Source organism: Lissotriton helveticus, chromosome 1_1 (assembly GCF_964261635.1).
Source record: "Lissotriton helveticus chromosome 1_1, aLisHel1.1, whole genome shotgun sequence".
NCBI lineage: Eukaryota > Metazoa > Chordata > Amphibia > Caudata > Salamandridae > Lissotriton > Lissotriton helveticus.
The window spans coordinates 1,151,753,766-1,151,766,505 of NC_136057.1; the positions used below are offsets into that span (position 1 = coordinate 1,151,753,766).

The 12,740-nt window shown below is 46.1% G+C and overlaps 1 protein-coding gene across 1 annotated transcript in view; it reads right to left on the reverse strand.

Moving 5' to 3' along the window:
* The window catches only part of LOC144821747 (transcriptional regulator QRICH1-like), a 286,095-nt gene that overhangs the window by 16,109 nt on the left and 257,246 nt on the right, over nucleotides 1-12,740 (reverse strand). Inside the window, exon 8 of the mRNA XM_078678952.1 lies at nucleotides 5,361-5,445. Coding sequence (XP_078535078.1) covers nucleotides 5,361-5,445 — 85 coding nt within the window. The remainder of the gene's footprint in view (nucleotides 1-5,360; nucleotides 5,446-12,740) is intronic.

A 12,740-nucleotide genomic window follows, 5' to 3' on the forward strand; every position in this document is an offset into this window, starting at 1 on the left:
GGTCCAGGACATGACCTCCCTTATGAGTCGCTGAGCAGACCAGTTGTTGCAGCTGAATATCACCAAAGGCCTGGCAGAGTGTCGTAAACGCCCCATCCAGAGGACCCCCCTGCCATAGGTTGAAGTCACCCAGGACCAACAACTTAGAGTGAGAGTTGGATAGATCATATATTAGGTCAAGAAAGTCTGATAGAGAGGGTGCCGATCCCGGTGGACGATAGCAGAGCACGCCGGAGAGCAGTGTACTCTCCAGACCTCTAATGGAAAAGCCCATTAGTTCAAAACCCGACACCTCACCAATTTTAAGCTGAAAAATACCCAGCTTTTCTCTGTAAATGATACCAATTCCACCACCTCTGTTCTTCAGCCGAGGGGTGTGGATGATTTTAAAGCCTGGGGGACAGGCAAGTCCCAGCTCAACTAGGCAGTCCTCCCGAGTCCACGTTTCAGTGAGGAACAGCACGTCCAAACCTGAAAAATCAATCAAGAAGGCAATCTCTGTATGGTGCTTACAGAGAGACCGTACGTTAAGCAACCCACAGGACAGAGATTGAGATAGAGAAGAAACAGAAGTCTTCTGAGGCTGAGACCTCAGGGCCGGTCTGAGTTCCAAAAGAGCAGCCCGGGAGTAGACTAAGCGAGGGGTATATGAAAGTCCAGTGGAGGCAGCCCTAGGCATCTATATGTTTTCCAAATAATTCTTCTCCATTGAAAGGGAGGTCTAAGATTTTGTTTTGCACCTCCGGCCTAAATGCTGTTGCTCGCAGCCAACTTTGCCTGCGCACGACCGCAGCTCCTCCCAGGGATCTAAATGCCGTGGTCGCTATATCCATAGCACAGTCTGTGACTTCAGCCGAAGTCCTCTCTCCTTCCATGAGAATTTTCTTCGCCTCCTGCTTTTCTGGATCTGGCACCAGGTTAACGTATGGAGACAGGTCGCACCACATATGCCTGTCATACCTCCCCAATATAGCAAGGGCAATAGCGGCTCTTACAAGCAGAGCAGACATTAATGAAAAACGCTTCCCTGCGTTATCCAACCTCCTGCCCTCTTTGTCGGGAGGTGTTGCAATCGGAGCATATGGGTTCCTGGATTTCTGTTGTGCCGCCTGCGTGATAACAGAATCCGGTTTGGGATGACCCAAAAGGCAAGATGGAGCATCGACCGGTGCTTTATACTTTTTATCCAGTCTGACCAGAACCGGTGTTACCGTCGCTGGCGTCTCCATGACCTTCAATCCTTCTTTCCAGATATGAGACACTATAGGTAGAGATCGTACAGATCTCCGATACGAGTCTTTAAAGTCATATAGAAAACATTCCGTTTTCTCCTCTGTCATGGTCAATGCAAACCTCTTAGTGGCTCTCTCCATCAAATTATGAAATCCACCAATGTCCTCCGGTGGAGAGTCCACTGGTCTCAGCGGAGGAGTTGCAGGTGATGGGGCGATATAGTCATGCCATTCTGCACTTGTGTCCGCAATTTCACCATCCTCCTGATCCTCATCCGAGGTATCGTGGTGTGTTGTCGGTGGTGGGGACCTAACAGTAGGTTCCGGCACAATCTCTCTCCTACGAATCGGAGGCCCTGGAACTGATCGTGGACGTGGAGTAGCCTCTATGGCCTGTTGAGCGACTAGAGTCGCTGGGTATCTTTTCCTATAATCCTCCAACATTCCTTGGAGATCCTTCAACAAAGAGGATGGTACACTGGTCATCTCCTCTCGTTGCGGTTGTCGATATCGGTGTTGTTCCTGGGGTTGTTCTTGATAACCCCCATATTCTTCCTCAGAATCGTATTCTTGGTACTTGACCTGTAATTGCGAAGGGCTATTGGCAATACCATATTCATCATCTTCCTCAGAATCTTCCTCCTCCAGTAAGTGAGACGGTAGCAATGGGGAGACCTTGCTTGGAGATGTAACCTCAGGTGTTATAGGTTTTTTCCAAGGCACCAACCTTTTTTCTGGTGTTTTTTCCCCCGTCGACGAGCCCGCCGACGAGATTCCCATCGCCGTCGTCGACCAAGTCATTGTCCTCGACGCTACCGTCGACGTTGTAGTGACCGTCGACGCTGTCCTCGTCGATGTTGTCGTCCTCGTCGACACTGCCATCGTCGGCACAGTCCTCGTTGACGCTGCCGTCGTCGATGCTGCCGTCGTCGACGACGGTGACACCGTCGACGATATGGTCGTCGACGGTGAAATCGTCGACGCTGTTTTCTCACCAGCCTTATCCTTCTTCGTCGACGACGGAGGTGTTTTCGTCGTCGTCGATGGTCCCTTTTTAGTCGACAGTCCCGTCGACGGAGTTGATTTCTCCTCAGAAGGCACAGAAGAAGATCGTTTGATGGTAATCTTGATCTTCTGAGGTGGCTGTGGTGGATCTGAGGTGGATTTTCCTCCTTTCACCTCACCAGCAGATCTCTTCTTCCCCTTAGATGAGACTGAAGGGGATTTTGAGGGACTGCGCCCTGAAGACCCTGGAGTGGTCTTTTTTGGGGCCTTCTCAGGTCTTTCCCCTGAGGAATGTGTCTGAGGAGATCTACTTCTCTTCTGAGATCTCTTAGACGCCACAGATTCCTCCTCACTCTCACTTGAGAGGATTTCCTTCCTGGCTTTGACTTTCTGAAGCCAGATCAGTAGCCTTCCCTCACGGTCTTATTTGAAAATGTACGACATACCTTACAATCTGCTGCCTTATGGTCTGGATAGAGACAGTAGATGCAGTCCTTGTGAGGGTCATCTGTAAACAGCCTTTTCTTGGAGCAGGTTAAACAAGCTCTAAATAATCCTTTTTTCTCTTTCTCAGACATGGTTGATGTAGAAACCTCAAATTCAGGTCAAAATACTGTAGAAGTAAAGAGTTTGAGCAGAGCTCAAAGGAGACTCCCTAGCACAACGTGCGGTAGAAAAATCTAAGGGGCAGAAGGTTCTGTCAGGAGTGTTCTAGAGGGGGAGGAGCTCTGATTGGTTCAGGGAAAAGTTTGGGCCTTTTTTACATAACAAAGGCTATGGGTTGCAAAAGGGAAATGGGCCTAGGCCTCTTTTCAGTTTGCTACACTACTAAGCACTGCTTTTTTATATACCGGAGACTCCCGTCTCGACGACGGGGAATGATTCAGGCATGTGAATCTATGAAAGTTCCAATACTGGAGTAAATAGCGGTTGCTAAGTTGAAGAGTAGTGGTATCATAAAAAGCCGAGGGGTTGGTTAGCTCATGGCGTGACTTTTTCTGAACAAAGTGGCAACCTCTCCTGGCCATAACTTCAGTGCTGGGTGGCGGGTAAAAAAAGCCCGAAGGGAGAACAGAAATGATGTCCATGGATGCCCCCACTTCCCCCAGTGCTCGAAGAATTGAACCAGCTCATGCAGGATTATTGAAGTTCACTATTATACAGTCACCCGAAGAGGTTTCATGGGACTGACCTATCCAACCAACCCTTCGAGCCATTATAATTTATTCGCCCAAGTCTGGGTAGGAGGCTGATCAGCATTCACCCTGGTTGCCACCGCAATTATCCCCGGCTATACGAAAGGGGGCCGTTTGGTGATGATTACAGATGTTCGACAGCAGGTGTAATGAGGATGTACTAGGAGTAGCCAATATGGAGTTGGAACGATTCCTTTGAGCGAGCACTTGATTTGGAACTGATGTTCGACAAAGTGTAATGAGGCTCCAGATGGAACCTGGGCTTGGGGAGGTTGGTTACGCTCGCCGCTCCAAGGTTGCCAGCAACTTCGATCAGAGGAATGCTAGGACCTGTATCCGACATAGTTCTTAAAGAAATAATTGGGCCAGCTGCTAATGCTTAAATGTAGATTGTCCACCAAAGCTTTTAAAAATCCTACTAATTGCTCCAGTACAGATATCTGAGAACCAAAGTCATTTAAAGCTTCAGAAATCTTGGTTTCAAGATTTTTCAGAACCGCCACAAGGGAGCCCTCTGTTGTATCCTGCCCAGGGGCTGTAGCTGTGTCAGATGCAGATATAGCTAAAATCTTCCTAAGGCCAGGTGTGGCCTTCCTAGTTGGTTTAGGAGGATGAGGCTGTCCCGTCATCGATTTTTTACGTCGATCACCCGTATTACGAGGGTTATCAGGACATTTCAATGTAACATCACTAACAGTAGGCTGTACAGCCCGGGTGCTCGAAGAGCTGGCCAAAGGAGTTTGGGTGATAAAAGAAGGGGCAGGAGACGCACTAGTAGAAATATTGACCAGATCAACGCGCGCCCCACTTTGAGCATTTATGTCAATCGTTAAGATACAATGATTAACAGACAGCTCTATTTCAGCACTGGTAAACTCTTCCGAGAGCACCCCCACGGTTTGATAAAAAAAATTCCATATAGTATTGTTGGCTCTCAGTCTTTTTTCAGCCCATTTAGAAGTTTCTGCCTTTCTCTTCCCCATCCTCAAAAGTCAGATTACCTCAAGAGTACAGGCCGGGCTGAGCTGACAGGTTACGTAGGGAAGTGCGACTACCAGCATACTGGAGGGCCATGAGATCAGGTAATATCGAACAGAGAAGCACCCACTCACCGGCTCCAGATTACACGATCCAGAAGTAAGTGGTTGGGCCCAGTCCAGTCTCTTCCAGGCAATGACGGGTGCAGACGGGCCCACTCTTCGCCTGGGCACAGCACAGCGGGAGCCCGAGTCCAATTATAAAGGCGCCCCCAGGCGCAGAATGACTGATTCGTCGTCATCGTCACCTGTAGCCGTAAGTGCTGCTGGGGCGAGGAGTCCAGCCCCCACCTCTAATCAGTGAGAGGGTGCTAGTGGGTTTTAGAATTTTCCTTTTTTTTGCCACCATATATGAAAGGTAAACGTGAAAAGTCTATTTGCATGAGAATAACAAGCATTGGCAAAGCCAAAAGATCTGGCTTGGAAAGCTTGTGATTTTTTATTTGTTGCTAACATGTGATAGGCATTACAAGTGTAGAAATAATAAGTACATTGCCACCATCTAAAGGTATTGAGCATGAGTCACAAAATAGATAAATGACCCATCACAAAAAGAAATTAATAAAATGCATGAAAGAGAGATTCCCCTAACAGTTAGGACACTTTAAGCACATCTGAACTACTAAAATGCTGTCACTCATGGTGAAGACAGCCAATGGCTCCCACAAATACACATTTATGTATATTATTTGAAAAACATGAGGCTGATGTGAGAGCTAAAGCGGTTTCTAGACCAAAGTGAACAGTTCAGGCTTATAACAACAATAGCCAGATGTGTCTTCATTGGATGAGAACAGGCTTCTAGTAAATTAACAGATTATGGAATGGACAGATTTCAGCATTAGCACATTTTTGATAACAATTCAATGCTTCATCAAAAGCATGCTTACCATTTAAAGCGATAAAAGTCATATAACCTTATAGGACACTTTAGTGGATTATCTGGATCTTCAAGTTGTTCAACATATGTCTCCTCTGAAATATAAAAAAAAGTTACTCTAAGAAAAACATTTAAAAATGTAGTACACATTTAGTAAAAAAAAAAACACTTTGCACTCAGTTGTCCTTTGTAAAGCATTAGGGTTCTGGATGGTGTTCAAGTACTTAGCAGCAAAGTAACAGGACATAGTGATTTTAGCTGGCTTAAAACAAGAGTTTTCAAATCAGCACATTTTCAATCCACTAATATTGTTGGGAGGTAAAGCATCAACCTATTTTTCTTGTGACATTAGGGTTTATATGCATAAAGTCATAAAATACCTAACAGATGATTTGGATCGTTTACTTGGCGGCAGGTTTTAGGAATTTATTCATTTGTAACAGTTTGTTTGGCCACGTGGGAGAACATAAGAGTGAGAATTTATGGAGGTCCTACCATTTTCAGAGGACAAGATTTGAAGCTTAATTCTCAGTTATTATTAATCTTTCCTCCAAATTCCCGAGCTCTTGGGACTCTGAATTGGGACAATGTTCATAACACCCTTGCAATTTCCAAATATAATTGGTGAGATTTATTTTACATAGAACCGTTTACAAACACCTAGATACGCATTGAAGGGAAGAAAACAAGTTACTTACCTGTAACTACAGTTATCCAGTATTGGTATATTTCATAGATTCACATGCCTGAATCATTCCCCGTCGCCGAGGCGGGAGCCCCACTGTAAAATACAAAAGTAGCGCCATAAATAAATAGTAGGCTAAAAAGAAAAAAGCCTGAGGCCTAAAATCTTAGTAGCCTATCTACATCCTTATAGTAAAACGAACCAAATGTCAGCTGCAACCAATCAGCTACCAGCACCCTCTAGAACACTCAAGAGAAGCTCACCTGCTGTAGCAGGGTCCATGACGGCACCACAGTAGTGCTGCAACACTCGGAGGGAAAGCGGGCTGGCACCATTGCAGGGTGATGCCAGTCTAAAGCTCGGATTGGCAGCTGAAAAGCGGGGCAGGTCCCTACTTGGATTTTGCATCTACCACTTGGAAAAATATGTTTTTAATGTGACTATGACAGCAGACCCACTTGGGATCACGTTGTGCGCACTACAACATCCAGAAGGCCATGAAGTTGGCCACGCCCACAAGGACAGGTGTTTATATTTGAACAGTGTGGACATTACAGCGCTCTAATTTTTTCTGAAGCAAACGCTGCTGAAGAAGGGATTTAATCTTGAAACACATACGGCGTATGAACTTTGATGCATGCTCTTTGTTAAGGTTCTTGCTGGCAAGCTGTCAATTAAACCTGCGAGCGATACAAGTTCCAATGGCTTCTCTTCTTTGGGGTATCCTGTTCCTCTGGATAGATATATATATATATATACATAGCTGTTGAAAAAATAAAGACCTGGCATTCCACTAAATCTTTGGTGTCCGCAACTCTGCTTTCTCTCGCAAATCAGCTGGTAGCAAAAAGGAGTGGAATCAACTGATATATATATCTGTCCTGAAAGCAAATTAACATATAATCCGTGAAATGAATACTGAAATCAATTTAACAGTAGAGAGAGAGAAACTATGAAAGATAAACTTTAAAGAAAAGCTATAGGAATCTGACCATAGTGAAAAAGATTTCTTAAGACAGCCTGTCCCGTAACATCTTCCTGTTGTGCACATTGAAGACAGTAATGCATTGTGAACGTGTGGACATTCTTCCATGTCGCAGCACGGCAGATATTTTCCAGAGTCACTCCAGCAAACAATGCTGTAGAAGCTGCTACAGTTCTGGTAGGATGTGCCTTGGCTTTCCTCTGTAGAATAGCAGATGCAACCCATCTAGGGATTGTAGCTTTTGTCACTGCAGTTCCAAGTGTTGCCTGACCATAGGCCACTAACAGTTGATCTGAACTCCTGATATCTTTAGTCTTCTGTAAGTAGAATTTTAAACAGCGCTTAACATCCAAAGAGTGTAATGCTCTTTCAGCAGGGTTGGATGGATCCAGAAAGAAAGTTCTTAACCTCACCGGTTCATTCGGGTGAAATTGTAACTGTACTTTAGGGATGAATCTATGATTCATTCGAAGGATTACATAATCCTGAGTAAAATGTAATAAGGGTTCCTTAATAGTGAAAGCTTGGATCTCACTAACCCTTCTTGCGGAAGTCAGAGCCAGTAAAAGGGCGACCTTCCAAGTGAGGAAATTAAGATCAGCTTTGTGGATCGGTTCAAATGGACGTTTCATTAATTGCGCTAGAATGGTGTTGAGTTCCCACTCTGGAGTGGGTGCTCGCACCGGAGGGAAGGCGCGAAAAAGCCCTTTCATGAATTGTTTGACAAGTGAAGACGAGCAGAGAGAAGGAAGATTAGCAAATTTTCTGAATCTGAAAAGAGCAGCCAGATGGACCTTGATCGATGAAAATCTAAGCGAAGATTTGGCTAGAGAAAGCATATAGGGGAGGATTTACTCCGCAGGGGCTTGAACTTTGTGAACGTTATTAGCTTCGCACCAATAACAAAATCGCTTCCATTTGAGGCGATAAGTCTTGACTGTACTCTGAGCGCGAGATTTAGCCAAAGTTTCACAACACATCTTGCGAAATGTTGAGGTCCTTGAACTCTAAGAAATCAGGAGCGATGCATGCAAGTGCAGGGACCGTGGGTCCGGATGAACCACTTGGCCTTTGTCCCATCACAACATCGTTGGCGTTGGATGAAGACGAATGGGCTTGGCTTGAGACAAAAGCAGAATTTCCTGGAACCAATAAGGTCTGGGCCAATGGGGGGGGCAATCAGAATTAGTCGGCAAACCTCCAGCTTCATCTTGCACAAATCCACTGGATGATTGAAAACCCCTTACGCTCCTCTCCTGAGGGAGAGTTGCAGCCCACACTGTGCTCCTTGCGGTTACCTCTTCTCCACGGCAGCCGCACTTTGCAGAAGGTCGCCATTGAAAATTATGAGAATTCCCGACACCATTTGACACCTATGCACCCAGCTTCCCTGGGTGAGGTAACCTCACTGACAGGAGCAAATGCAGGCAGCAAAGTGCAGATAGTGATGGAAGTCAAACACTGCAGTGACATTCTCAGCAATACCAGTGGAGAACACTGAGGAATGGTGCAGTGGCTCAGATCAGACTGAAAGAACTGGAAAGAGAAGATGAGCAACTACCAGCAGTCACATCCATGACAGCTAAACATCTGGGAGCAGAGGCGTGATCGCCCCCTTATCGAATCAGGCCAACTGCGAGATGCGGTAAAAGTGATACATGCTCTGGGGCCCCGGTCGTTGCAGAGTGCAACAGAATTTACTCTGAATACAGAGACTGCTTGATGAGACCGTAACTTAATAGGAAATATCTATACCCCTATTTCTCACTTAGCTTTTTTAGCTCTAACCATCGGGGACACCTATTCAAGTTAATTATGTCCCTCATGAGTTCGTTTTAAATCACTTTTTATATTTAGTTTGCACTCTGCCCCTCACTCCAACTTCCATTGGATGATTGAAAACACCTTACGCTCCTCTCCTGAGGGAGAGTTGTAGCCCACACTGTGCTCCTTGTGGTTACAGTCTGCAAGAGAGAACCCAATGATGAAGCATGCCACCTTTGGGTAAGTGAGGGTTCTCACCTTAAGACTAATGCCCCATTTCCCTACACCGCAGTCGTTTTTGCCGTATTTTTCAAACATCCAGTTACTTTTTTGTGAGTATACCGCTTGATGAGAGGCATCGGACCAAGGTCAGCCGTGCATGTGAGGCTTCAGGTTCCGTCCGAGCGACAGAAGCAAGAACTCTTATTATGCTGTTATGGTTTCGGGATCAAACATACTGTGTATTGGGGGTGGGCAGTTCTAGGATCACGGTACGGTCAGGTGGGGGTAGCTGTAGGGGTAGTTTGCAGCATGTTGGAACACCAGGACACACTGGGAATCATGGACCATGCACAGTCACTGAGGGGGCTAGTAGGAGGAGAGAGAGTTACCCAGCCACCATAACGCCAATACAAGAATCAACGTTAACTTGGAACATCAATGGGCTAGGAATGAAGGTGAAGAGGGGTCTGGTCGACAAAGCGCTCAGCAGACACTAAACGAACAATGTTCTACAGGAAACATACCTACAGGAGGTCAACATTGCAGCATGGTATAGTGCAAATATAAATTAGCATGCAATGCACAGTACACTTCGGGAAATGTATGCCAAGGTCTTAGCAATCCAGATGCGTGCAGTGGTGCTTGATTTAGTACACCCAGACCAAAATGGGTTTACGCTGGGCTTTTCCACCAGACTGATCCTGAGACATTTCCATAACAACTTGGCTGAGGCAGGGGCATCGTCTGATGGTTGGGCCATTGTATCACTTGATGCTAACAAGGCCTTTGATTCTGTAGAATGGCTGTAGAATCGCCATACCTGATAGGGGTCCCAATAAAGATGGAGTTTAGACCAAAATGCATCAAATGGGTCCGACTGATCTATGATAAGCGGCTAGCCAGAGTGAAGAACAATAGTCACACTTCCCGGGAATTTTGCGTACAAAGGGGCACTAGACAGGGGTCTCCACTCTAGCCGATGTGGTTTGCATTGGTGATAGAAGTACTGGCTGAATGGGTATGGATCCAAGCACAAATATGGGGCTGGCAGGGAGGCTCGGGGGAAGCCTATATCATTATACGCTGATGATATTTTGTTGTACTAGACAAAAACGGATCAGGCGCTGAGCCGACTGCGGGACATTATTCGTATATTCGGCAAGCATGCTGAATTTACTATAAATTGGGAGCAATCCCTACTTTTCCCGATGGGGAAAAGTGGAATGCTACCCTTGCCATTTAGGGTGGAAAATAGGTTGTCTGAATATCTTAGGATTTGGATCATCATGGACTCTGGCTCGCACTGAAAGCATTAAAATGGAATGTGAAACACGGGCATGTGGTGCCCCTCATTATTGGGAAAGGCTTCTATTTTTAAGATGATAGCCCTCCCCCATTGCTAAATATCCTTGAGAACAGCCCATATAAGATCCCAATTGTCAAGGTGAATGCACTTGTAAGAACACTTCTCTGTGCAAAGAAACATCTTCGTAAAGCCCTGAAGGTTTTTGAAAGATTCATATATTCATATATATATATTGCTCTACCATGCGTCCTAGAATGCTATGATGCAGCGCAGGTTGGAGTGGTCAACAATTGGGCGTATCGGATTGGGAAGGTCCGGCATTCCACCTAGGCAGGCAGGGCACGGGCGAACTGAGCTATATGCATGCACTATATGGGGGTCAACTGGCTCCTGAGGTGGGCCTGGCCACTAGGACAGTATGGATACCTGGAAGAGGCAGAAGAGAGAGATGGGATGAGAGACTAGACTGACCCCGAAAATGCCATTAGGGGAGGGATTCAGATTGCGACCAGTGGTGGCTCTGAATGTTTTTTAATGCTGGGACAATATTGGCCTCTCTGCCCGGGTGGACGTATGGGACACCAATGGGGTAGTGACGTTCACTTACCCGAGGGAGGAATACCGGATGCCAGAGATGCAATGACTAAGGTATGGTCAGTTGAGACATGTCCTTAGGGAACGTGCGACGCTGGAGGCGGAGACCCAGGACGACTCCCACTTGGAAAGAAGACTGTTAGATGAAGGGTGAACAGTAAACTAATCTTTATGACATATGGCACTATAATGAGGAATATGCTAGTCCCCCTTCTGAAATTGCAGGATAGATGGGAGCAAGATCTTGGTGAGTTGGTCGATGACTAATGCCTGAGAGCATTAGGGTTCCCCACGCAGGTAGTTATCGCCTGATCCAACTCATGATTCTCCACCAAACGTACCACACAAGGTTACTGATGCATAGGATCGGTAAGGCAGAGAGTGCCGTCTGTCTCAGGGGATGCAGGATGGAGGGCACCCCACTACACACACTTTGTATTTATCCCCGTCGGCGACCCTTCTGGGAGGCAGTGAGGGGTTCATTAGATGATGTCACAGGAACGGTCTTGAGTTACAACCTTGATTGGCGTTGCTGGGCATTTGGGGGCCAACACACATGTCATAGCCATAGATTCTAGTGAACTTGGTTGCATGTGGCTAAATGGGATATAGCCAAAAATGGGGGCATGGACCTCCTTCGAGCCATGACTGGGAAACAGGCGCGGAGCATTGTAAGTCGATGGAACTGGAGTTTACAAAGGACGAGGCTGTCAGCAGCAATTTGAAAACATTTGGGGCGCCTGGGACACAGGATAAAACTAGGGGTTTAGACAAGGACACAATGCCAACACATTCAGTTAGGGACTGAGGGGGGAGGGAGAATGGCCAGATAGGTTCAAATAAGCATTAGAGACTGGAAATGTGGGGTGGTAGCTAGGTATATTACAAAATACAAGTTAGACTGTTCCTCGCTAGCTTAGCTCCAACTGTTCTTTGCAGGCGGCTTTGGGGTGATTGGAAGGTGTACATGGTGTGCTATTTTATGTTGTCTGCGTATGTTTGTGTTATTTATGGTAATAACAAACAATTTTCTTTTTTTTTAAACTACGGTGTGGTTAAAACATGAGGTGTATAGTGCAAGATATAAACTTAACTGCACAAGTATGATCAACACCGGTAATTCATTCAATAGTGCAGAGATCCAAACAAGGACAGGATAAGTGCAAGATATGAACAGAGCTACAACTAGAGGGCTAATGCAAAGATGCAGTATGCATTAATGTGCATCCTTTTCAGCAGCCTTCATTGAAAGGGATTTACAAACGGATAGTGCCTTTCTAGGGAATTATTGAAAAATGTATGGCAGTTGAGTTGGCCTAAGGGGCAGATATTTACCAACACCGTTTTTACAATCACTTGATCTGTTTTACTTAGAGAAAAACTGGGAAGCCGATAAAGTATGAGTAACTTCCCTTCGGTAACGATGTATCTGGTAGAGACGATTCTAGTCGCAGATTTCTTAACGTAGAATTATCTCCAGACGCGAGACTGGATCTGTAAAAATTTTGCCACAGCATCTCTGCGCGACGGGGGGGGGGGGGGGGCGGCATCACGCGACTCCGCCCAGGTGTCAACACGTCAGCAAGGTCACATATGTCTCACCCCGGCGCACCTCGCCAGTTTTCTTCGGAGAACTTTTCCGCGCCACAACGCAGAGCCATTAGACAAAACTGTGGGAGTATGGGAACAGTGTGCGAAAGAACAGAAAAAGGAATGGTGTTGAACACCACAAGGAGCAATGCCAAACACTGCAGTACCCAAAGGCAGGGAAGAAAGTAAAGAACAGAGCACAGCCCTAAGCAGCCACTCTGCTAGAACGGAGATAGCCCTCCCC